The sequence below is a fragment of the Mus caroli genome, chromosome 15 (genome assembly GCF_900094665.2).
Source record: "Mus caroli chromosome 15, CAROLI_EIJ_v1.1, whole genome shotgun sequence".
Lineage (NCBI taxonomy): Eukaryota > Metazoa > Chordata > Mammalia > Rodentia > Muridae > Mus > Mus caroli.
The window spans coordinates 36491514-36518287 of record NC_034584.1 but is presented as its reverse complement, the minus strand read 5'-3'; the positions used below and the strand labels follow the sequence as shown (position 1 = coordinate 36518287).

General features: G+C 38.1%; 1 protein-coding gene across 13 annotated transcripts in view; it reads right to left on the bottom strand.

The window, feature by feature from the left end:
* Positions 1-3616: 3616 nt before the first annotated feature.
* The window catches only part of Oxr1 (oxidation resistance 1), a 407897-nt gene continuing 384739 nt past the window's right edge, over positions 3617-26774 (bottom strand). For 8 of the 13 annotated variants that reach the window (XM_029469691.1, XM_029469692.1, XM_029469696.1 and 5 more), the window contains 6 exons: positions 15655-15735; positions 13823-13948; positions 12876-13028; positions 10968-11063; positions 9659-9732; positions 3617-5506 (listed from right to left, as the gene is read on the bottom strand). In XM_029469691.1, the coding sequence (XP_029325551.1) occupies positions 5371-5506; positions 9659-9732; positions 10968-11063; positions 12876-13028; positions 13823-13948; positions 15655-15735 (666 nt within the window). In that variant the 3' untranslated portion in view covers positions 3617-5370. The remainder of the gene's footprint in view (positions 5507-9658; positions 9733-10967; positions 11064-12875; positions 13029-13822; positions 13949-15654; positions 15736-26774) is intronic. The other 5 variants (XM_029469693.1, XM_029469694.1, XM_021182911.2 and 2 more) reach the window with 1 other exon arrangement.

Genomic DNA, 26774 nt, shown 5'->3' with positions numbered 1-26774 from the left:
AGCTAAAATTAAAATGGTTATAATACTTTGTATAATATATATAATACTTTGTATTATAATAAAAGTACTATAACAAATACAAAAAAGTCAAATTATTATATCTCAAAATAATGGGAACCTATAATTGTTACATGTCAGAAATAATACAAATTACTAGAAATTGTCAATAATGATTGCTTCAAACTGAAAATTCCAACATATTTAAGGAGAAATACATGATTTTGTTGCCATACTAGTCTGAGTCACTAGTCCTGACTCATTCTTTGTGGGATTTCTTATGTATACACACGCACACGTGTTGTCACAGAGAGAAGCATGTCAGAACTGAAGGAAACCAGCAGAGTGGAAGCTGTGACAGTTTTTGCTGTTTTTGTATTATTTTTAGATTAGATTCCCAAAATACTCTGTGTGTGTTAGAAATAAAACAAATTCAGACTTGAACTTGGGATACTCCCAGTAGCCACATTTTAACTAATGCTCCACCAGTTCCTGCCTCCTCATCTCTGCACACAAAGATTGTGCAGGTTCTGGCATAAGATTATTCAAAGTTCAGCTTGTTTGAACTTAAGAATACACTGAAAACCTTTTCCATATTGTGTGGCAAAGTGAGAGCACATCCATTCTCAGCTTGTTTCTGGGCTTTAACTTTCAAATGTCAGTTCCTTTCCTGATTGATATCAACATTTCTCCCGGTACAGGAGTAATGCCATGTAAGCTAGAATTCTGAGTGAGGACTCTAAGGTCAGTATAACCCTTCTCAGAGGGAACACTATGGCATGTCTTAGCAGGCAGCTTGCAGTGGTTGCCATAGCTCTCTAATAACACAATGAGTGGTTAATGCTTTGTAGAATTTTTTTCTTATATTCTTCTACTTTACAGTGCTTACTATCGAATTTGTAAGACCACTAGTTAGTCCTATAATTTTTCCTCACTTCAAATCCAAAACTATCCTCTCCCCGAAGGACAAGGAAATTTGTACTTAAAAACATTTTGACCAAAAAGAAAACATGAGAAAGCTCAGGAAACAAACCAATGAAGAGACCTGTTTTAGTCACAAGGTATATAAAATGAATGTATTTTATCATGAATAGATCTAAATTCCTAGTGGCATTCACTTGCTCTCCCAAGCCTCAAGCTTTCCCTTATTCTTCACTCCTCCCTCTATGGCTCTTTACGCCTTCCTTCTCAGTGGCTGCGAGTTGCTGCCTCCCTGATTCATCCCCTCTTCACTCTGCTCACAACTGGAGAAGAGAACATCTGAGCTGTGGGTCCCTTGTCTTCCCATACTGTGTAGTAAAATAACATCACACCCATAAATACTTCATATTTTTTTCCCTTTTCCTTTGAAATACCAGTTGCTGTCTTATTTATCAACAGAAAATACGTGAAATTACCAGAGCCATTTTCATGGTACAGTTATAACTCTATGTGAGCTAGAATTCTCTTACACCCATTCCACTCAGTCATTTTGAGTCATTGTAAGACAAAGCATGCAGCCCATGCTGAAGTGGTCCCTTAGCATGGTGTCCCCATTTTATTCTTCGTACCCTGGGCACTTCTTAGTGCAAAGCTGGTTTAAGTGCAATGTGTTAAGTTTACTTAAGTTATAGGCTGCCCTAACCTATTTTGAGTTTTCAAAGCATTTTCATTATGTTCCACTGCCTTGTGCTCAGATAGAGGGGAGATTCCAGTATCTGATCAGATTACATTGTACTTACTTGTTTGGGTGTAATTTCTATTCCCTAAATAACTCTTGCAGGTAAAATTTAAGCAATATAAAATATATATGCATACAAAATAGGTTATAAATAGGTTGGTATAAATGTTCATCAAGATGTTTTGAGGATAAGGGGATTAAGAAATACTGAAATCAATGTTCTATAGGAATGACAAGAAGTTGAGTGCGGAGAAGAGCAAACATCTTACCAGAGTATACTACCTTTTAGGAGCTTATAAATAGGTTGTGTCTCGCCGCCATTGGGCACATATAAAGGAATTAAGTTTGCTGGTCAAAGGACAAGTCCATGCTTGGCTTTAGTTGATATCGCCAAGTGTCCAAGCTCACATTCACATTCTTTTTGAAATGGCTATTATTGGTTATTTTAAGTTTCCTGAGAATTGCCAGTTACTTCTATAACTTTTCCTTGTTCATGGAAAGATTGTTCTGCCCCACCACCTCCCTTACTAGTTCAAAACTTGTAAGGCTTGAACACTCTGGTCTCAAAAAGAAACTACCTAAGCCTACTGTTAGTTTTTATTTAAATACCAAGAATTACTACTTGGGCCTGGAATAGTTTGTATGGTTTTAGTTTGTTTGTTAGGGTGGGTATCTCTCTCTCTCTCTCTCTCTCTCTCTCTCTCTCTCTCTCTNTCTCTCTCTCTATCTCTATCTCTATCTCTCTTTCTATCTGCCTACCCACCCACCCACCCACCCACCCACCCACCTACCTACCTATCTCTTCTTTTACCAGCCTTAAATGGTTTCCAAAACATTTCTCTATTTCACACACAAACAAGTTTATTAATACAAAGATATTCACAAATATCCTTTTGCCATCTGTTAATGAAACCTGTAGTCATTTTATTAGTTATTTTTGTTTTTTGTTAATTTTTTTCTAGCAAGTAAAAACTGATTATTCTCAGATTATGTTTTTCATCCTTTTAAAATTGTATTGACTTCTGCTATTTTATATGTATTTTTTGTCACACCTGCTTTAGGTACAATTTCTTTTTCTTTTAACTTGAGAGGGAAGCTCAGAGCCTTTTCGTATGCTGGTCAATATTATATGATAAAAAAGTAAAAGGATCTATTTCAAGAACCCTATTTTAAATCAGGTCTAAAATCTCCAGGGGCACTGCATCAACAGGAATATAATCTTATTCATTTAAAGCCTTAGTATTTTGAAGCAGAACATTAAATGTTTTCCTCATACCATGCTAGGGAGTAGGGTCTGAGCAGTCATCATCTACATGTTCAGGATCTCCTATTGGTACACTGCAAGATAACAACACATGTGAGTTCTTAAGTCAAAACCCTAAGGCTGTCCGAGATATTGCCCATATTCTGGGCATTTCATATAAACATATATACACACATATACAAATTACACACACACACACACACAAACACACACACACACAAACACACACACACACACAAAATGTATTTTGGTCATAGCTATCTTTAAATGCTGATACCCAGTTGGTACCCAGATCTTGTCAAGCCCAATTCTTAAACCTCTTTTACACTTTTCATTTTTTATTCTTTAATTTTTTTCTTATTGAGGCTTCTGTCCATGTTATTCCTTTACTCAAATATTCTCAAATGCTCCATGAGATTAAACAATGAGAAACTGCTTGGTGCTGGACATGGGGCTCTTCAGGATCCTGGGATGTCTGTTATGTACTCTCTACCCTCCCCTAGCAGCTCAAACTCCTCAAACCCTTGCAATTTCTGCTGGGACATGTTTCTCCCAACATTTTAAACAGCAGAGCTTCCTCTAACTGAATTCAAATCTCTTACTTCCTGTTGCAGGACACATGTCAGGGTTGTAGTAGGCTTATTACCAGTTCTTCGATATGGAAATGACTTGCTTATTGAATAAATCCAAACTCATTTGCATTTATGCATTTAATTTTATTTGGTATACATCTCTATGACGTTTTTGTAGTTGGAATCCATTACAGGATGTTTAAAGTTTTGTGATTTAGTCACCTCCACAAAGACAATAATACTGCTGTGGAAGACTAATAGGAAGGGTACATTTATTTACAGTTCCTTATATTATATTATAAACCTCTAACCTAGACACTATTACCTAACTTGTAATGAGAGCTTTACACAGACGAGGAAACGATGCCGTTTCTATTCATCTTTAGCAACAGCGTGTCATAGAACACCAGAGATTCTGATTAATAGTATGTTTTCTTTAGATAATTATCTAAACTGTTCCCAAAAGAACTAGGTATTTTTAAGAGTTATATAACTAAAACTACTTAAGCCAACATACTTGGCTGGTAATTTCATCTTCAGAATAATTTAAAGTGCTATAAGCAACCTGGCAGTCAACACTTTCTATAAGAACAAAACTATCTTTAGACATCAATTTACAAGATATACAACATTTGTGTGGAACAGCTGAATTTTCAGCACAAGGTCACTGTCACGTATAACAGCAGGATTTATTTTTTTTGCATAACATGAAGCTCTGAATTTTAACTGACGAATTGTTGCCACATGGCTTATTGTTGGTTTCCTACAAGAAAGAATACAATTGCTAGTTTATTCTACCTTTTCGTTTTTGAGGCCACTTGACAGTAAGCTTGCACATTCACCAAGTCTACTGAGTTACAGTGTTGTCTACGACAGTCACTGCCCTTTTCTAAGAGCAGATGCTAATGGTAACTAGTAACATATACCACTGAGAAAAAAACACGGTTTTATTTCAAAACAATTTTTTTTTCCTTTTGAGAAGAAACAAAACAAAATGAAACAAAAATGTCCTGGGGAAGTTGGTATGCAACAAGGCTGAACAAGAGAACTGTAAAACAGTGTATCTGACACAATGTTGAAGAAATATGCACGTTTTAGTTTTGTACTTATGATAATGCCCTATTAAGCTACAAATATGTAAATAGTATTACTTGCTTAATATATTAAATCCAATAGAATCATTGAATTCCCATTCTCCTCTGTCAATTCTCCTCTATCTGAAAATTCAGTGATGAAAACATGCGCCCAAACCTGCAGACTGTGTGTGCTGTGTGGTCTATGCCAATCAGACTGCCCCTCCAATTTCATTCTTAAAATGAAATAGAGAATGTTTACAAAATGAATAAAGAGAATGCTGTAGTGAGTTAGAACTAGAAGAGGTCTATGAGGCATGTATTATTTTGGCATGTGGTTTCTTATTTAGAACTAAATGTAAGTAGGCCCAAATGTCACCTGTGCCAACTCCACCAGATACAAAAGTATCTAGGCTCCATTTCCTCAATGCCCCGAGTACACTGCTCTATAAAAAGAATCAATACAGATTAAAAACAAGTTGAACAGAGCACCATCCAGTTAGGACTGAAATGACGTAAAATGAAAAGGTGGCGGCCTCTGTGATCCAAATGCTGCACTGTGCTGACAAATTCTACCCGCTGTTACACTACTGGATCCCAGGCCATGGTGTAAACAAAAGAACTCTGGGACAGAAACAGGATTGGAAAAATAAACTCCAAAATTATAGTTGCAGTAAATGGCCAAACAGACTGACTTTAAAGCACGAGTGACATATTAATTGTATTGCTTCTTGAACATTCCAAACGATGCGTTTGTCCATTCAGGTTTGGGCCGATGTCCTGCTACAACCAAGAGCACTGTGTTTATTCAAAAGCCCAGATTTCAATGTCTTGGATAAAGAAATCTTCCTTCTTAGAAAGTGTATGATTCCCAAACGTTTTACAGGAATGGCTTCTTCCATGGTAGAGATCTCCATCAAGCCAAAGAGCAAATTCCCCTCTGCAATACATCAAAACAACAATTATCAACATTCATGCCTTAATTATAAAGTAACTAAGTGGGTTTTTCAATGTCCACTAGCTCCAGGCCATAAACTTCTCTAAACCTTCCCCTATTCCTTTTCTTTGTGGGACTGGCACAAGATTTTTGTTTTTCTTTCCATTATAAAATCATTTATTACTCAAATTAAGAACACTAAAACTGTTTTCATATTGTAATTACTTTTTGGCACTTGGTGTATTTCTCTACTATTATATTATTTTCCTTCTCTCAGGGCAATGCTCTACCACTGATCCCCAAGTCACTCTTTGTTGTACAGTTTTAGGGTTTTTTAATTTGGTTTTCTTACAGGTGTTAAAAGTCATCTGTGATAAAATGAGGGTTAATGATAAAGGTAGGACAACAACCCTGAGTTACCCTAGATGCTTAGGAAGAAACAGTTTGCTGTTAAAAACAGTACCAGGACAAGCAACCAGAGTGTCTGCTCAGATACTTCTTTAACAGTGAGAAAACAATGCTGGCTTTTTGTTTGTTTGTTTGTTTTGTTTTTGTAGCAAGGCATGGACAAGACTTTAAACAGATAAAGAGACATGGTCCTGGGATCCTTCATCAAGCAGTAGGAGCAAGACAGAAGCCAGGTGTGATAGGGCTTAAAGGACCTCAGTGGAATAGACTTCAGGGTCATCTCGCTCTTAACTGCTGATGTTTCTCTTCAGCTTCCAAGTGAATGTTAAAGTGGGAAGGACTACAGTTATCTGTGGATATAAGGACAAACATTTAAAATGTAGTAGGGGATTATGCCAGGTTAGTAAAATAGTGATTATAGGGTTTTTTTTTCCAAGACCCCTGACTTGACTAGCCCCGGGATGTTGGCTAGGTTTCCAGTACCAGGTGTGGTTTCCCTCTAAGTCCAATTAGAGAGATGTTGGTTTCTACCCAGGTACATGCCTGTATTGCGCCTCCGGCAATAATTGTGGAAGAGAGTGTGAAAAGAATGTAAGAGCCAGAAGATCAGGGAGTTTTCAGTAGACTACATCTCCTAGGATTGTCAGGAGCTACACTCTTTAGTCTCGCTCACATGACTCCCTAAACATGAACCAAACCAAGGACAACATTAGACATGCCAAAGTGGGCAAAACCCACCAGGCTTCAATCCTACACAAAGAATTATAGGCAACTAAGGAATGTTGACTGGGAAGAGCAGCATACCAAATTGGTTATCCTATACTATACAATCAGCCCTGCACATATACATATAAGAAACAATATATAGACGGAGCATTTAGCATTTAGGGATATGCACATATGTATATGCATACATGTCTACAGCATGCACATCAATTAATGAAGAGAGATCACAAATCTGAAAAAGAACGAGAAGGGATACATTGGAAGGTTTGGGCAGAGGAAATAGAAGAGAAAAATGATACAATTCTAATCTCAAAAATAAAATATATAAAGTAACAAAAATGACATAAACCAGGAACAATCTCACTGGGAAAAATAGCCAGTATCTAATGCTCCATTTATTAATATTGGTAATAATAATTTAAAAAGACACTTAATTAAAATCTATGTATTAAGATAATTATAATCTATGTACTAATCTCTAAGTCTCTTATAAATGACATTAATTCCTCAGTAAGCTTTGTTCCCACATATGAATTTTGCTCCCCGCAACTCAAGGCAAACTCAGTTTTCTGTGGCCCTCATGAGGAGTTTCTAAAGTTTAAAAATCAGATTAAAACTGGGTTGTTCTACTTCTTCTAGGGCTGTTGGTTCCACGGTTCTCACATTTAAAGAGATCTATGGTCCTTAAATATAGTCAAGAGTTAAAGTTTTATCCTGGGTGAAATACATAGGAAATACATTGCTATACAAGCAATGCATTAAAACATGAAGACTTTCTGAAGATATAGTGGATACAAATGTAAAAAGAGTGACGGTTAACTGCTCTGCTCAGTATTGCTACAAGCAAAGCCCGCCCAGGCAGGATGATGATTATACCAGATATGAGAGGAAAAGAAAGAAATGCATCAATGAAACTATAGTTTTACTTACTGGCTGATAGACACTATACCAACAATTTAAAGAAATTTTATCTTTTCAATTTCTTTATAAGCCTCCTGCCCAAGAAGAGTCATCTCTAGTTATAGCTAGCTGGAGGGTTCTGGGGAATTAGCTCAAGGCCTCATGTAATATATGTTGCCTCCAAAGCCTGTATTAAGTCCATAACATGGTGATTCCAATTTTGCGGAAGGGTTATGATTTGAGTATATCCTCAGAGGTTTATGTATTAGTAGCTTGGTTCTCAGTGTAGTTATGCTGAGGAATTGGAAACTTATGATTTGACACATGGTAGAAAGTGATTACGTCACTAGGGACACCATATGACTCAGAGATTACCACAGTTCTTATAGGACCCAATGTACGCTAAATTCTTGGGGTTTCCCACCTTACAATGTGAGCTTGTCTGCATTTCCTCCTTTGCTATGTAGTGATGTAACAAAGGAGCCCTCACCAAAGGCAGACAGATGGCACTACTCAATACTGAACTGTCCATTTTCAAGTCTGTGAACTAAACAAACCTCTTTTCTATTTTTGTAACAATACAAAATAGACTGATAAAGGACCTTCTCCATAAAATTCTGAAATATTAAGTTCCCAAAGTTTCTAAGTTTGGACATGTATGCTCTGAACACAGGAGACTTATCGTCCTAACAAACTTGTTAGTGGTTATTTATTTTGATGAAATCATGTTACAGAAAATCTCATTATTAAATGAGATTGAATATGTTTTTTCTTTTCTTTTTTCTTTTTTTTCTTTTTTTTTTTTTGTTTTTTTTGAGACATGGTTTCTCTGTGTAGGCCTGGCTGTCCTGGAACTCACTCTGTAGACCAGTCTGGCCTCGAACTCAGAAATTCGCCTGCCTCTGCCTACCAAGTGCTGGAATTAAAGGCGTGTGCCACCACTGCCCGGCAAACATGTTGTTTTTTAAAGGTATCTATAACAGCTTGAAATTGTTAACACTTGATTGTAAGTTTTGGGAGAGTTAATAGAATATTGTGCATGATTAGCACTTTGGGCACATCTACATAATTTGTGTAATTGGACTATGTAAACACTATAGTCTGATAAGATCAGCCTACTTACATTTACAGAGAAAAATATTTTCCTGAATTACCTTCAAGTAATAGTTTTGAAGGCTAAGATTCTGCAGCCTAAGTTAGTGTCATATTTCTGTAATTTTGTACAAATAAATAACCTACCACTTTTACAAATTTGGGGATCATTTTAGAATCACACATATGTGATACCAAAGGAAAGGAAGAAAAGCTATGCAGAAATACTACTTAAGAAGTACACCCTAGCCTGGCGTGGTGGCGCATGCCTTTAATCCCAGTACTCGGAAGGCGGAATCAGATGGATTTCTGAGTTCGAGGCCAGCCTGGTCTACAAAGTGAGTTCCAGGAGAGCCAGGGCTAGACAGAGAAACCCTGTCTCAAAAAAACAAACAAAACAAAACAAAAAAAAAGAAGTACACCCTATGAAGTAGAACAGATGGGTGCCCTTTAAACACCACAACACTAGACAAAATTAGGATATCTGAATATGAAAAAAAAAAAAAAAACAACCAAAAAACAGTTTTATAGGGAGGTTAGGCTGGGATAAAACTATTGGAGAAAAACAAAAACCATGAACATGGTATTATTAAACCTCATTACAGGAAGACAAACTTTTATAATTGTCTGAAATACAGACCCAAATAAAGCTCAGAGAGAAACTAAAAGAAACCTCTTGGTTCTGCCCTATATAATGAGGGAGATACAGGTTATCATGCGTATTTGGATAGTCAAGGCGTTAAATGATTTAGACTAGTCAAATTTCAAATTTCAAATTTTAAAGAGCCAGTGCACAGTAAGTCAAAAGATAGGTCTTGATTTGAATCAGCTAGCCAACATTTTAAAATGAAGAAAAAAAGTACTTTGCCAACTATGTAAAATATTATACTTAACCATCTTAAAAACATACTTTGCTACAATATGTAAGTTTATAGAGTCTAATGCCAAAATTTCCAAAGATAACCTACTTTGTAAATAATCTAAACCTATTCTTGAAGAATCTCATAGGGAAATGTTCAAGAGACTTACCCTCCACCACCAAATGCTAACGAATCCATGTCTCCTTTGATAAAAAACATATTATCTCCTGTCCACTTAAAGACCTGTATAAATGAAAACGAAGTGTTGACTCTATGTTGAAAACCATCCTCACACAACAGACACAACACCAAAGTTTTAGCAGACAAGGTTCCAGGCCTTCAGATTTCAGTGACTCTGATTCACCTGGAAAGCATGTGGGCGACTCTAACTCTCCATCCCTATTTCTCAGATCCTAACTTTTACACATAGTTCTCTCTTCTGACATTAACTAAGATCAAACATAAATGTGTGTAAATTGCTACAGGGCCAAGATCTTTTTGGTGGGTTCAAATTTCTTGTTCATTATTTTCAGATTAATAATGCTTACGGTTTTCTAAATTAAAACCCTTGAGAAATCTGAAAGGAAAACTAGATTAACAGTTTTGGATCTCCTTTTTAATGCATGCATAAGTACAGGTAGGGGTGCATGGCCATGAACATACTTGCTAAGCCAGACATCAGATATCTTCCTCTATGGCTCTCAGCCTTTGTGCACTGAGGCAGGGTCTCAGGTAAACCAGAGTCTTACTAATTTAGTAAAACTGGATGACTACCAAGGTGCCACAACAGGCTGCCTGCCTCTGTCCTCTATCGTTGAGGCTATAGGCACATGCAGCCAAGCCCAGCTTTTACAGGTGCTGGGGGTACAAACTCAATTCCTCATGACTGGAGAGGCCTTTAAACAATGAACTGTTTCCTATACCCCAATATTATATTCTTATACATTTAAATATCATTCTATAGAAAATTTACCTAATTAGATAGCCCTAGTGCTTATTTCTTTTTCAATGCCAATAGCATGATGGGTGACACTGTACTCTTCCAGTTTATGGGACATAACTTTATGAACAGTTCCCATTTCATTGATGTTTAAAATATCATTGTTCTTGTAGATTTGTATATATGTGGCCAAAGGAACACTGCCATGTCTCCTGAAAGCTAGAGACCATGTGTGTGTGGTGCCTCTTCCCTTTGTGTCGGCTATCATGGCAAGTTCCTAGAAGACTGACCACAGCAGATTTAATCTGCATTTGTGCTTAATGCTGACACCTTTTTATATTATATGGAGCTATCTGATAAATGAGGTAATACAAGTTTCAATAAAGCTTTGCTATTTCAGTTGCATATAATTAAATCTGTAGCGACTATCAATTTATCATTAATATGTTCTCTGAAGACAGAAGCCCTAATTAATCTGCATGAGCTTTCACAACGCCTCTTTTTTATATTCTTGTGATGTTGAAATAACTTTTCTTACCTCAAATTCTGGGCAGAATGTGAAAACAAATGTTTCTCCAGTACCGTAAAAGCCATCACTTACTTTAAATGGCTCTGATGCTAATGCACCAAAAACCTAAGGATAAAAACGGGCATGTTTAATGACACAGCTACTAACCGATCTCATATGCATTATCCTCCATACATAGTGCAGTACAACGTAAACGTGAATAAGTAGTTCTCGGACCTTTTCCTTACAGGGAAAGGACAAGCTTCCTTCTGTGTTGTCATCGGTCTATTGAACACAGAGCAGAGAAGCTTCTCAGTGAGTGGAGCAAACATTTCCCCTGGCTTTGAGGCTAGGAAGACACAGTGGCTATACTATCTAAATGTGCTCAAAACATTTTAAGAGAAAGAAGTCAGAGTATTGAGACAACTTCTACTGGATCACAGCTTGAAGAAAAGTGGAAGGCGTTCACTGTAGCCAAACCTCCTTTCCTTCCTGCGTCATTACATACAAAATACCCTCGGGCATACCTTGGCTTCACCAGCTTTGACTATTGAAACCATACACTCTATCCTAATAAAGAACGAGTGAGGGGAGACTGGATATTCCAGTGTTCTGAGTCATATCATCAAAGGACAGTGGAGCACTCAGACACCTTCACAAGTCACTATGTCTAACATCTACCAATACAGTATCAATTTTAAAAACTCACTTGTAGAAGGTAATTTTATTTAGAGGAATGTGCACAAAGTATAAATGTATAGTTAAATTACAATTATCGTAAGTCCCAAAATAAAGAACTTCATCAGTTCTTAGAAAACTGTGTGTCTCTTCTCCTCACCCCACTTTCTGGAGGAGAGGTGCTCCGACACCATCATTAGCTCTGTTTTCTCACTATGAATTTTCTATACATGGAATCACAAGTAAGGGTCGCTTTACTTTGTGATTTTTGAAGCAGTATTACGCTTTCAACATTTATCTATATGCTATGGTATGTAGCAATAGTTCACTTGTTTTCATTGATTCTAATACCTGTTCCTGAGTATATCACCTCAGGCATGTTAACTCTAGTTGGAGATGACTATTCATCTCTCTAGGATATAGACTAGACAACCAGCGGACAGCTAGTTAGGTACCTGGTGTGTAAAGGACACAGCAAGCCACGGGGGTGGAGTAGGGGGAATGCTGCTGTTCTCTATTGCATGATGCCTTTGTTCTGCCCTTTCATTACTGTTTGAGGTTTGTCGGATTTGTTTAGAAGTTTTCTTTATCATTGCACAATGACCTTTAACTCTTAAAAACTACCTATTAACTACTATGGGGAAGGAGTCATTTTCTTCAGTGGTATAGTCACTAGTAAGTGGCCCAAGCTCCAGGAACAACTCCTAACTTAGGCAACCCACCCTAATTAAACACTAATTAAATCCAACACCCCATGTCCCTCTCAAGACATGAAAGTAGGAGGGGAACTTTGGGGAAGAGAAAAGAGTTCGGTTTGATAAGAATTATAGACACTATTAGTGGCTGATTATGAACAAAATACATCATGTACGTACATGAAATCAAAAAATAAATGCAAAAATATTTTTAAACGTCTACTCATTCTTATGAGTCTGCCAATTTCTCTCCTTTCCATAAGCCTCATTCTCATCTTCCTCATAGACACAGTCACTGTTTCTGGGCTCTTGATAGACCTCAAAGATTATGCTCACCTTTAAAAATATCGGTAGGATAAAGTCGCTTCTAGCATGACTGTTTCTTTTCAACACAAAACTGTTACTTACTATGCTTATATTTACCCTCTAGAGCACTCAGTCTTGTGTAATGAAACAGGAATTATCAATTCTGCACTAAAATACACGAAAGAAGCACATTTTATCAAATAAGTAGCTCAAAGTTACGGGTAAAGGAGAAAGGATCTAGACGATTAGATTTTCATACCTGTCCATCACTGTCTTTAATCACCATCAGCACCGGAGTGTCTAAACCTGTCATCGTTCGATAAAGAGTCTTCAAACTTGTACCATGCTTCCCAGTACCGTACACAAGAGTCCATGGATAGCCAATGGTTCTCGGTGGAAGGTGCTTAGTAAGCTTAGGGAAACAAACGTAGTGTTTACTTGATTGCAAGCATCAGCAGCTGCAATTTAATCACCCATACACAATGCAGTCTAAAAAAAGAAACGTCAGAAACTGGCTTCTTACTGCCTCTGTGATGCTGCAAGAGGAGTTAGACACTTCTCAGCGAGAAATAGCATTGTCTACTAGAAAATGAGTAATGCGAACCAAACTTGCACTAGAGATAAGAAACACAGCTTGCTTGCCACTTGTACTGTAACAAATTAACAAAAATATTGGATCAACTTTTAGCATGATTATTCAGATGTCAGATTACCAGAGCTTGAAAATCTTTTATAGCTATGACACTGAATAAATAAGTTACTTTACATCTCTACATGAACGATTTCTTCACCTACCAAGAATATGAACAACAATAATCTATAATTTCACGAGTTTTGGTAACAAAGACATGGGATAACATAAAGAACATGTAACTTGGCACATAACAAACCAAAGATTGCCAGGCCTGGCGAGGCACTATCATCCTAGCACTAGGGGTAAGGCCAGGGAGGGAATCAGGAGTTTGGCATTCAACTTAGGAGCCACACTAAGACCCTGTTTTAAGAACCAGAACAAAAGGCACCTTGGCTTGCTCCAGTGTCTCCCCTAAGCTTTACATCAGTACTTTGGCACCTGCTGTGGGAGGCTCTGCTTTGCCCACTTACTCTTCACGAAGAGCAGCAGCAGGAGCCCTGCAGCTGGACAGGATGAAGAGGCTGCTTCCCTCTCCTCGCACACACTCAGATGCTGCAGCGGACATGGCATACCTTTTCAATCTGATCAGGCAGTAAGAGTTCACTGGGGTCGCTTAGGTTTGGTCGGAAAGATTCAGGCTCCAGGTCTGCTTTGGCTGGAGCAGCCTGCTTTGAGTTGATGTCTTCCCTCGTAGTAATCTAAAGAAGCAAACAGCAGCAGTATGTTCATAGACTGTTGGGATGAGTTCTGCACATTTCAGCCTTCTGAGTTAAATACAACTGTATTATGCACAGGTGGCTAAAGAGTTTACAGGGCAAAGGATGCTGCAATTAAGTCCAGACAGTGTGCCCGATGCACAAGAGGATAGAAAAAGTCCATTTCATCCACAGCACGAGAAAGAACTGGTAACATATGCTATATCTCCTATTTCTGGGTGACAGGAAACTTATACATACAGCTTAGCCCTTAAGGACAAAAAGCCAGATAGCTGTTTAAGTAAGTGTTCTTTAAAATATGGGCTATTTTCACACAAAATACAAAAATTGTCAAAATTATTAATAAAATTTCTTATGTCAAAATCTTAAAGAGTGGTAGGCTAAAAGTGAAACTTGCTTTGGGATGTATTTACGTGATTCATTGAAGGTACCATTTTATAAAACTGCCTTATATTTTGAACTTACTAAGAAAGTTACTTTTCATGTCTGGGACCAAACAATAAATATGAAAATTAGTTTGTTCATAATTAAATGTTAGATGAATTGGTTGCGTTTATTTGTAGAAATCAGCAGAGTAGTATTCATAGAGTGACAAAAATGGTAATTTAAAACCTTACTTTATAATTAACTGTTAGTGCTTACATTTTCCATTAATTTTAGAATCTAAAACACAGTAACCCTAACAAATGAAAATCGTAATTATTGTTGATAAAACATTTCAATTGGAAACACCACAGATCCCCACTGGAGCAGATAACTAAAATGCAGCACAGCTCAGAGACAGTGCCACTCAGAAGTGGAGCCCTGGCCCGCCAGCACAGCGCTTGCCAGACCTGGACAGGATGTATTTTCAGCCAATGCATGTTTGAGAACTATATTGTCTCTGATGAGCAGCTAAATATGAAGACTTTCACATCACTGTATTACCTTTGTTTCAGTGATGTGAAAGGTTAAAATGGAGCAAAACAGACATCCAAGGCAGCATTGGGAAAATTAAAGAAGAGCTATTTAGTCACCTAGGAAGCAATGAAAGCATAAAGCAACACAAACTGAAAAATGAGTTTTCAATTTTATTCCTTTTCTTAAACAGCACAGATTCTTTCAGAACATTTGAAGTAATGTATCTAGCTCAGGTGTCTCCTCTAGACTCCCCCGAAGTACCTCTAACACCAACCAAGACTGCCTCAAGAACAGAACATATTTGTCCCCTTAAGATTTGACCCTTAGTTCCTGCAGCTCAAACAGCCTTGAAGAGAAACACTTAAGCCTTACTTCCCATAGGGGATTTTATAATTTTCCTACCGTCTGGTATCTTTCAGTCTTTCATCAATAAAGTTTCATTCACAAAACCAAATATTCTCCCAATGTCAAAATTAAATGAAAACTCATAGGTGATAGTGCTGAGAATAGTTCTCAAGGGGCTGAACTGTAGTGGAAACTTTTCTAGTGAAAGGAAGATAGTAAAGAGGCAAAAAGAAAAAAAAAAAAAACCATAACAAAGGAAAGAAAAAAACGTATTTCTACAGCTCTCCAAGAAAAACCATTCTTCAAGACAGGAATTTCCTGGTGGCTTATTTTAGTGCTTCCTTCAAGGCAAATCCTTCTAATGTGAGATTTGTCTTGAGAAAGGACACTAAAACCAAGGAGCATTTAATCTCCAAAGGAGTTTAAACTACAGAAGGGGGCACCTGGAGACGTCTGCAGAGTGTGCGCAGTTCTTCAGTATTTAGAGCATCGATCCTGCGGTGATACTCAGCCACCGACACTACCTGAATATGGAAACAGGAAGACAATAATTCCACTGACAGTTGAGGAGAGAATATGTATATAAAAAGAAAAGACAGGAGAGAAAGAGGAGGCAAAGGGAGAGATTTAAATGGGAGAAGAGAATGGTAACCAAGCTATCTTTTCCTAGTTCACACCGGAAATCATAGGAATTTATATAGAAGCTACAGTGGTATACCTCTAACTGGCAGAAAATATGCTTACTTTATGGGTGATTTAATATAGATTAGATTTAAAGCAGTTTTTTTTTTTTTAAAGAGGAAACTATAACATGGTTTAGTGATACAGGAGACACTTAGTCAAAACCGTCCTCCAGTTTACAAAGAGAGTGGTAACCAACCATCGTTGCTCTCAAACACAGCACGCTAACAGCTGTGGTCCTAGAATTTCCTTTAGGCACATGCAATAAGCACACACAACTGCATCACAGTGGAAAAGGGAAAAATGGGGCAAGGAAAGAATAAAATTCATTTACAAAAAAAACCAAGAGCAAGGGAGAGAAAGGGAAAGGGAAGAGAGAAAGGGAAAAAGGGAGGGAGGGAGGGAGGGAGGGAGGGAGAGAGAGAGAGAGAGAGAGAGAGAGAGAGAGAGAGAGAGAGAGAGAGAGAGAGAAAGGGGGAGATAGGAAAGCTTTCAGAGGGGTGTCATACAATTTCTTAAATCTGATACATAAATTTGGACACAGTAAAATGGATGCACCATACAAAAAAACCCAAAAAAACAACCCCCCCACAAACCAAAACATCAACCGTAAACCCATGTGCAGTAAGGATATCTGAGGTAGCATTCGCCTGCTACCCTGTGAGCTTTCACTTCTGCCAGGCACGAGCACACAGCATGTGCACTTTGAGCTGGGACAGCAGAGCCCACCTCTGCTTGGGCTAGTTTATATTAGGAAGCACAGTGTTCACTGTTCATACAGTGTCCTCTGGTTTAATTGTGTCAAACACAGTTGAAATATCCTCCATGATCATTCTCAGCATAAGAGGACTAAATTAATATACCTTCAGATTGTACTGTCAGAAAATTTTATTTCAAAAACTGTTGTGCAAGTAGCTGATGAGTTATATCCACACTTGCACACACCTCAATAAACATTTGCTTAGAATTAGGGCAGAATTCCCAATAATTTCTGAGATATCCTTCAAAAATTTTTGTCACCTTGTACTAAATATTTATGTAAAGCAGCACTGTTAGAAGTGACAATTATAAAATCATTAACTAAAAAATGTTATTGTATGTTCTACATTAATAATTGTTCAGGCAAGATTTAAATCCATATGCAAAACCAAACACAAACAAACAGTAATAATAAATAAATAAATACAAACAGTATTCAGACTTCTTTTGTTTTTAGTAAGTTGACAAGGATTGTTTAAAAATAAATTTATGATTTGCTGTTGGTAAATGTTTGGTTTTTTTTTTTAAACCTATTTTTTATACTATAAAATGTAAACATTTCTGGGGTGAAAGGTGGCATGACAGGAACTAATTTAAAGAGCACCCCTGTCTGCTTTGGGGGTGTGTGCATGCAAGTGTGATCATGTGTGTGAACTTGTAGAAGACAGATACTGATACTGTCTTTATCTCCCCTGATCTTAAGATGGTATCTGTGTGAACCATGAACCCATGGCTTCAGCTAGGCTGGCTGGCTGCAAGGCTCTGGGATGCTGGCCTCCATCCCACTCCAACCTCCCCCCCACCCCTCGTGTCTTGTTGAAGGACCACGTCTTCTCCCAGGTTTTCCTGAGCCTTCACTTCTCTCTCCTTTGGTCTGTAGTGGTTGTACATGACAAAAACTTGACGGTATTACTACAGGGAAGTTCTTAATCTTCTAAAACTGCCTAGACTGCTCTTCTTGCTTGGTACTGAATTTGAAAGCCATATATTACAGGTAAAAACTATTACAGAAAACACAAAAACCTTACAAGTTTCCTCAGGCTGATACAACAATTACAGATCTTCCAGACCACAACATAATTACAACAACTTCCCACAATACAGTGAAGGTAGAGATAACCACAAACACAGGGTGATTCTTCTGAGCTGTAGCACTGCTGACTCACCTCAACTGGTTATGGCAGAGGTTGTGGCTACAAAATGCCGTTAAGCTAGCTCATGCATAGAGGGGTTAGCCCTCAGAAGTTGGCTTTGAAAGGCTCTTGTTTTCATTAACCACAATGAACTGGCTACCACTAAACACAGGAATAGCCCTAGGAAGGGGTACATCGTGGTTGCCGAAGGCTGTGCACGACTTGGGAGTAGAGAAAGCTGGGCTTGTCCCCAGTGCTCCTCTGTTGTCATGTCATGCGGGATTTGCTAAGCAGCAGTTCTTATGCTTTGGAACAGGATTCCACTTACAGGTAACAGTGGTGGTTTACCCTCCAGCCCCCGAAGCTTCGCTACAGCAGGGTTTAATGAGAGTACAAAGGAAACAGAAGGTTTGAACAAAGCAAACACAGGCATGTTTACAGAGGCCCGAGGGATGACTGGCAGTGTCTAGGGAGCACTCTATCGCCGTGCTTTGATTTGATTTATCACATTTCCAGTTACCTAAGGATTAAATCAGAGCTTGAATGGCTGACTCCTTACCTTTTTCTTTAGGTTTCAGTTAACTATTTTATATATTTTGGATGACTATTTTGGAATTAAAATTTCAGTTTCAGAGAAATAACAATAAAGATCTGCCCATTAAAAAATACTGGCGTATTATTATTAATTTTTAGTTCCTGTCTGGCCTGGAACTAACTGTATCAGCCAAGATGACCTCAAACTTATAGAGAGCTCTGCCTGCCTGCCTCTCCTCCTAGAACTCTGGGATTAAATCTCTGGGGTGAAATCCCAGAAACAACAGTTTTTGATAAAGATGAAAGAAAAAGATACAAAAACTGACCAATCAGGCCCTACTTTACTCTCCCACACTCTAAGGTCCTAAGGGGCAAGAGGATTCTATGTGCGGTCTTAGGACATTTAATCGTCAGTCTCTTCAGCAAGAGCTTTCCCATGCTGAGGCTGGTCTCTGTGCTCCTTCCTTCCCACTAGTTTCATAGCTACTTTCAGTGCTACTTCTCTGTGTATACGTTAAACACACTTCCTGAGGGCAAGTAAGCTTATGCTCACAAAAGGGATTAGTTTTATAAACATTTTAAAATCCTGTTTTAATAAACATCACTGAAAGTCATTAATATAATGAAGGATTGGCATTAAGAGTTCAAGTTTATAATGTGAATATCTAAGTTTCTTTAATGTCAGAAGCCTCTCTTTTCTCATTCTATGTTTTCTTACATTAAAGTGTGTGTGTATGTACATGAACGCTTGTGTTTATGGGATACAGCACATGTGTGCAGTTCAGAGGACAATCTCAGATGTCAGTTCTCCCATTCTACCACGGGAGAACCAAGGACTGAACTCAGATCAACAGTCTTAGCAGCAAGTGACATTTTTTACCTGCTAGGTCAGCTTCCTGGCCCATTCATAATTTAAATATATATTACATATACTATATACATACATATTGTTAGGTTTCACTGCACACAACAAGGGATGGAGGTGCATATTTTACATATCAAAGCAGACCTGGCTTCCATATTCTCCCAGCATCCCTCAGTCCCTACCTGGCATACCCTGCTCCCAACCCTGAACTTTCCAGCCCAAAGGGTCTTCTCTATATAATCCAGACATTTTGAACTCAGCTTCCCCATTCGCCTCTCTCTCTGCATGCATGCTCTTTCACCTCCCCCTCCCATGGAGGCTTCCCTGGCCCCATCCTGGGGCTGGTGAACTTGCCCACTGGAGAGCAGCTTCCCAATAAACCTGCCTTTAATATATTCTAATCTGGTTTGAATCTGCTCATTTCACAGGCAAAACAATAACCTATTACACACACACACACATTAGTATTCCTTCCTTCCTAGGCTTTATAAATTCATTGGTTTATTAATTTCTTTTATTCTTGTTTCATTTATTTATTTTTGAAAAAGTCTAATGCAGCTCAGGCAAGGCTCAAACTCGATATGTAGCTGAAGATGACCAGGATCCCTCAACTCTTGCCTTTATTTTTAAGTGCGGGCATTACAGTACATCACGTCTTCATGCTACTTTAAATGCTCATATATACTCATGTTATGGGGAGTGAAGTCACAGAAAGTCATCATAAATAAAGCCTGTAAGTTAACAAAATAAAAAAATAAAACTGAGTATAAATGTGAATTTCTTTATAAAAAAAGGATAAAAGTGAGATAAAAGTTACTCTTTGTTTTTGGTAACTCATGAAATATGCACAGAAGTTATTAGATTATTCAGAAGACTAAACTAAGAGAAATGACACTTCCCATTCTATAATCTATATCACACTACTGACAGTTAAAAATATACTATTAAGGAAAAAAAGAACTTCCACTCAAAAGCACACTCACTCTGGTAAATGTCATGCCTTCAGAAATAAAATGGTTTGGATGCAACTCTAAGATCAATGGAAAAATATCCTGACTTATCTACAGCTCAGAATTAAAAAGCACAGTGTATTCTCTCTGGTCTCAAAGAGCCCACAGAGGCAGAAGGCACTTTTGTAAGCATTATTTCAATACTTATCAATGTAGATACAGAACAACATTTATACAACCCTATTTTAGATAATGGATAGCAATACCACTTACCAACGACATGACAGATAGCAATACCACTAACGGCGAGGGAGAAGAGAAAATAAAATTCAGAGCTGCTCTCATCCCCAGTCTCATGAAGAGAAAATAGTCACCCACCTGAGAGCCTGCTGGACAGGCAGCCCTAAAAGGACTCCTACCGACTTACTGCTAGACCTACACATCAGAACCGCTTTAAACCTCCTCCAGGGCAGCTTCTCCTTGTAATGCAGTGACTGGCACTGAGAAGCAGAGCTAGTCAAAGTACAGAGAAAAGACTCAGTTCTAAATGAAATGTCTTTATAGCACACCTCTCCCCTAAATGACAAAGTAATCCTCAGGAAGATGGTAAAGAGCAGAGGTGATGAATGGCTTCAAGGAAACCATGCCCTTTGGATCTAACAGGATAGATGACCATATGAGCTCAGAGTGATTGCTACAGTGTACACAAGGCCTGCCCACGTTCAAGCTAGGGAAAATTCAGGGATGTGGGTAGGGTAGAGTTGGGTAGACACACAGTCTCGCCCTTAGCTGCTGGAAGAGGTAGAGTCAGCTCTTTTGGTGACATAAGCCTTGCTGGGAGTACTACATTCAGGGCAGGCCCCATTCTGAGGAGTATTTGGAAAATACATACTGGACTTGATAGGGAGAAAACAGAAACAAATTAAAAACAAAACAAAAAAGAAAACTCAAAGTTGGGTGGATTGAGAGGTGAGGGTGAGTATGGGAAAAGCTGACAGAAATAAGGTCAAAATACATTATGAAAAATCTCAGTTTTAATAAAAAAAGTATTATTAAAGACAAACAAAACCTAGTGTCTTCTTGGCTTAGTGGTTCTTCTGAAATATTGTGGCCTGCCTGCCTGAGCTTGCTTCCAAACAAACCAAACCCTCTGGTCAAGTATGAATGAGATCTGTGATTGTATCACTTTTTACTACTACATCCTGAATAAAAGAAAATGTCGTAAAAATGCATTATCTACCATGTATACTTACTTTGGTAACCAAAAATACAAAGAAGAAAATATAAACTTGTTATAGCTAATGAAGATGAGAGACAGCAGTATTTATGAAATCATGGAACTTATTTTTTTTTATTTTTTACTATAATTCATCAATTAAAACCATCTTTATTACAAAAAAAAAAAAAAAAGCCCTGCTCCACTTTGTCTTTGTCTAACAAAAAACTGTTGCTTTCACAATAACACTTCATAGAATTATAATAAAAGAATTAAAAACAAACTGGCAATCACAAATTAGATAATTAGAAAACAGAATTGATAGAACAAAAGAATAAATAAGAATAAAAACCAAATTAAGTATGTCAGTAAAATTGTTTCAGGGTAGGCTAGGAGTTAAGGAATTGGGAGGAATGGCTTTTCCAAGAGGCAGCTTGAACCTTTCAAATGCTAACACTGCAGCTGGCAGTCCTCAGACTATTTGTAATATTAGTTAAAAATAAACCAAACGAGCAGCTTGTGGCCCTGGAGTGGCCACAAAGAAAGTTAAGGGATAAACTGATGAGGACATTTAGAATTATCTGTGTTCCTGGTCCAAAGACAGCAAAAGGTAAACACAAATCTGCAGTAATAAGTAGCTATATCCTATGGCAAGCACATAGCCCCACAGAACAGGCTAGAACTGGCTGTACAGCTAAAGCAAGAGTAAGACAATGCCATTAAATTTTTCTTCCTCAGTTGGCCTGGGGAGGTAGAGCAATTTTCCTGTCCAAGGCTCACTACACCCTGGAGAGAATTCAATTTTCATGCCCTATCAATTAAGAGCCTGAAGAGATGAGCCTCAATAAGACTAGCACTTCCTTCTTCCCCCCACACTGCTTGCCTTGCCTCTTCTTGACAGGGCTACTTCCCCTTCCTTAAATGCTGGTTTCATTCAAAGCTCCTTTAACCTTTCTTCTAGTCTGTGTTTGGTTCTTAAGAATATCTAGACAGGAGTCCTTAACCCCAGGGTTTAGGGGGTTAACATAAGGATTTCCTTAACCTTAGACCACCTTGTCCACAGGCCTGAGGTGGCTTTCCAGTGCTATAGCCCAGGTTGGTCACTGCCAACCTTTCTCTCTCCTCCTCCCTGCTACTGGTAAGTCCACACTTAAATTTTACTTTCTAACTCCAAGGTCAGCCTGGTCTACAGGGTGAGTTCCAGGACAGCCGGGGCTTCATAATAGAGAGACTTTGTCTCAAAAACAAACAGACAAAAATGATCAAACAAACAAGCAAATACACAACCCAAACCAGAAAATAGTTACACATGAATTCCTTATCTGACTTACAAACAACTCAGTTTCTTCTAAGAAAGGAGAAATACCCAAAGCCTTTTAATTATAGAATATGTATGCTGTAACAGCTTTTAGGAATGATAAATATCAAAAGTCAGTCTTATAAAATGGAAAATCCTGTTTATGCCCCATCGAGAGAAAAGAACATGCATTCACGGAATCTGCTGTCCCTTAGTGTTTGTACACTCACAGCAAGAAGGCAGTTCTCAAGGAATATAGACATGTCACTCGTCACTGTCACTCAAGGTACTTCAGATTCCTTTGTTCTTTGGCAAATGAATGTGAATTTACAGAGGAGCTAATAGGGCTTTGTGAAACTTAGATTCTTAACACTTACCGAAACAAAAAGGTTAGTAGTAAACAATTCTTTTTCAAAGGTTTTACTGCATTTATGTATAATCTGCACACGTGGAATGTTAGTGTGTAGGTATGTGTGGAATACATTGTGTCATTTCTTGGTGGGGACTGGTTCTAATGCTTTGAATTAATCAGGAATCTGCATGCCCAAACACTAAAGGTCCTTGCCCCCTATTGGCTTTTGATCAATCAATAAATGGCCAATGGCTGTGCGGCTGGGAGAAGGGAAGAGAATCACCATGATTCCGAGGGAGACGGGTCAGACTTAGAGCTGCAGAAGGAAAATCATCCTAATTGTAGGTGAGAAGGAATGCAGCCCCCGGAAGGGCTGCCCAAAAGCGTCTCGAGCAGCAAAGACTAGGGAGCCGCCCAGAAGGAGTCAGCGCAACAGAGATAAAATATAAAATTAGAGGGTGTTAAGCCAGGATTACAGGAGGGAAATGTGCGCTAGCCGCAGGGAGGATTAGAACTGCCCAGCCTTTGAGCTAGCAAAGGCATTTTAAAATTAACTGGTGTGTGTGTGTCTGTCTGTCTGTCCTTCATTTGAGAATCCAGATAGGTCCTGGGAAGGTGCTGGGAGCCAAAGCACAGTGTAGCTAAACTCACTGCTGGCCTTTAGCTGAGTCCTGGGACAAAGGGCCGGTGGCCAGTGCCTTAACCTAGTAAGCCATATTACTGGCCCTTACTCAGGTCTTTTATTAAATACCTAATGGTTTTAAATTACTTATCTTTACTACTTATAAAGTTTATTCAACCACTATTATTTCTAACTAACATTTTCAAAGCATCTACTTATGCCATTATAATTTTTAAAACTTGGTAGTTGTGAAGGTCAAGGTGGTTTCCTCTAAAGGCTAATGTTAAAACTCCAGAGCTGTCCAGCTGATACTCTTTTCAGACAAGGTATGCCTACTATATCTGATCCTCAAAGGAAGAAATTCCAAGAAGAGAATTATATGATCCCATTCATACAGCCTAGTCTGTCAAGAAGACAAACATTGAGAAAAACAACTGCTCAATTCAGGACCTCAAGATGCTCACAGATTTAGATAGCTAAGGTATGGGTCATGATAAATGATAACCTAGCACTCAGCCCTAACTAAGTACACACAAACACTAACCCAACTCTAGATACTAAAATTATCTGACAGAACTTATATATGTTTTTTTTTTAATTCTAAAAATAAGCAAACAGGAAGGGATGATTAAGCACATTGGGAAATTAACCAAATAGGAGTTTTATACAATACATGCAACTTTGAAACAATCAGTTATGTCAAAAAGCAGCTACTCCTGAGTATCTTAATAAAACTAGGAAACGTGCCTACAACTGCCCATGGTACATTACTAAGAACAAAGGCTGAGAATCAGAAGAGCTTGGCACAGGAACGAGACTAATGAAGTACTATTAATTTCAATTAAGTTCCAGCTAAAAAGGAAACCCTTGAAAAGGTAATGCTGAGAATTTTCCAGAACTGATGAAAGATAGATCTATAGATCTAAGCATTCTGTTCCCTAAACAAGAAACACACATAATATACCTACTAAAACTTCATAATACTTAAAAGAGAAGGTTTTATTTTGTTGTTGTTGTTTCATTAAGTATCAAGTGAGAAAATTCACAACTCTCAGAGTGGAGGCAAGCTTTCCAAGGGCAGATGCAAATCCTCTGAGCCTCTTCACTCAGGTCCTGAAGACCATGATGAAAGCAAGCACGAACCCAAGATAAATAACTATCAAACAAAAGATCACGACATGGCAGAAAACAAATGACCACTCTAAAATTGTTTATCCAAAAAAAAAACTCGATAAAAGTTACAAGAAAAAAGAGGAAGAAAACCCCCCAAATCAACCAAGCAAAAGGCAGTTGTGCCCCAGCTCTCCATGAGGAACTGGGTTAATGTAGAGTCCCAAACTCCCAGGTATTCAAGTTTCGTACATTCCCATACACTATAGGCCACTCAGGATGAAGTAATTCATGATGTACTTCCATATCCAACACAATGAGAATGCTAGATAATAGCTGGTTGTTCCACTGTTTCGTTTCAGAATGACAAGAAACAAATCTGCACATGTCCCGCAGTTTTCAACTTTCAGTACTCTTCTATTTTCAGAGATGCAAGTTGAGAGTGTTAACTATCAACAGATCTTCAGAGAAGAAATTCATACAGCAAATGTCAAAGAAAGGGAGAATGATCCCCGAGGGTAATGTGAGATATGTGCAATTAAAAAAATACCTAAAATCTCAAATGTATCAGTATTTAAGCACTGTCTCAATAAAAGGTAAAAGTGTGATCTGTGGGAAAAGAAGGGTGAATACAGACGTTAGCAGCCCAGAACTGGGAAGCGGGTGCTGAACAACAAAGTTATCTGGGAATTCTTTTCACTGCTTAGAAAGAGAAATAAAGGTATTAGCAAGAGTCTTAAAGAACACATTTCCTGGAATTCTAAGAAAAGCCCAACAACAACAACAGAACCTTAATACCAAACAACCATGCTGTCCTCGCAGACTGAGAAAATTACAGATAAAGCAGATCAGAGCTGCAGCACTGTGTGCCCTTAGGTCAGATCAGTTGAATGAGTTACACCAAATGATTCTGGATACTGAGAAGCGGAGACAGAAGAAGGGGTCCTCCTACCTTAAACTAGTCCTTAAAGATATGCACTCTAAATATTAGGACAAGCACTAGTTAAAGTTAGAATGAACATAGTTGCAAAGAGTGAGAGATCAATTCCCAGAAGGCACCCCAGGAGAAACAGGCACGACTAGACCTGTCCCTTAACTAAACAGAATCAAGGACCAACTTCCAAAACAGGAAGCCCCAGACCCATCTGGATTCCCGGAGAAGTAAATGCCAAACATGGAAGTGAGAAAGAAAACTAATTCTCACAATCTCGTGTAGGAAACAGAAGCAGAGGCAATACTTACTAACTCATTCTGTGAGGCCAGCATTACCCTAATAAAAAAACAAATAAAGACATTACAAGAAAAGAAATTACAGACCACTATTGCTCATGAAAATACATACATACATACATACACACATACATGCATATTTAACAAAATACTAGCCAGTGCCACCAAATGATGCATGAAAGTCAATGTACATAACGATCAAGTCAAATTTATTATATGTATACAAGGCAAGTGCAATACTTGAAAAGCCACTGATATAACCCGAAGCTAAAGTAAAATATTGTGATCACAGTATCATAGATAGAGAAAATCCAATATCCATTTGCGATGAAAGCAGTCAGCAATCTAGAAGCTGAGAGGATGCCAATGTGATAAGGAACATATGGAAAGCATACTCCTATAGCTGTTATCACAAACAGCAGGGAGAAACAAGATTCTGTTGTATTAGACCTGGAGCAAGGAGAGGGGATTCCTCTCACCACTCTGTTCAACCGCTTACAGGAAGTCTTGGATACACAATAAAGACATGAAATCCAAGACAGACAGATACGAAAGGAGGAAATTAAAACCATTTTAGCTTTTAAAAAAATGCTATGGTTTGTGACGAAAGAAAATCTAAATTATCAACTTAAATACTGCTGGATTAATAAATGGCTGCAATATTTCCAGCATACCAGACTAATACACAAAAGTCAACTACTTACAATTAACATTATTTTAGTACCTTAGGCACAGACTAACAAAGTGCACATTAGACCTACATAAAGAAAAGTGTGTTCCTCTTTCGCCACATCCTCACCAGCATCTGCTGTCA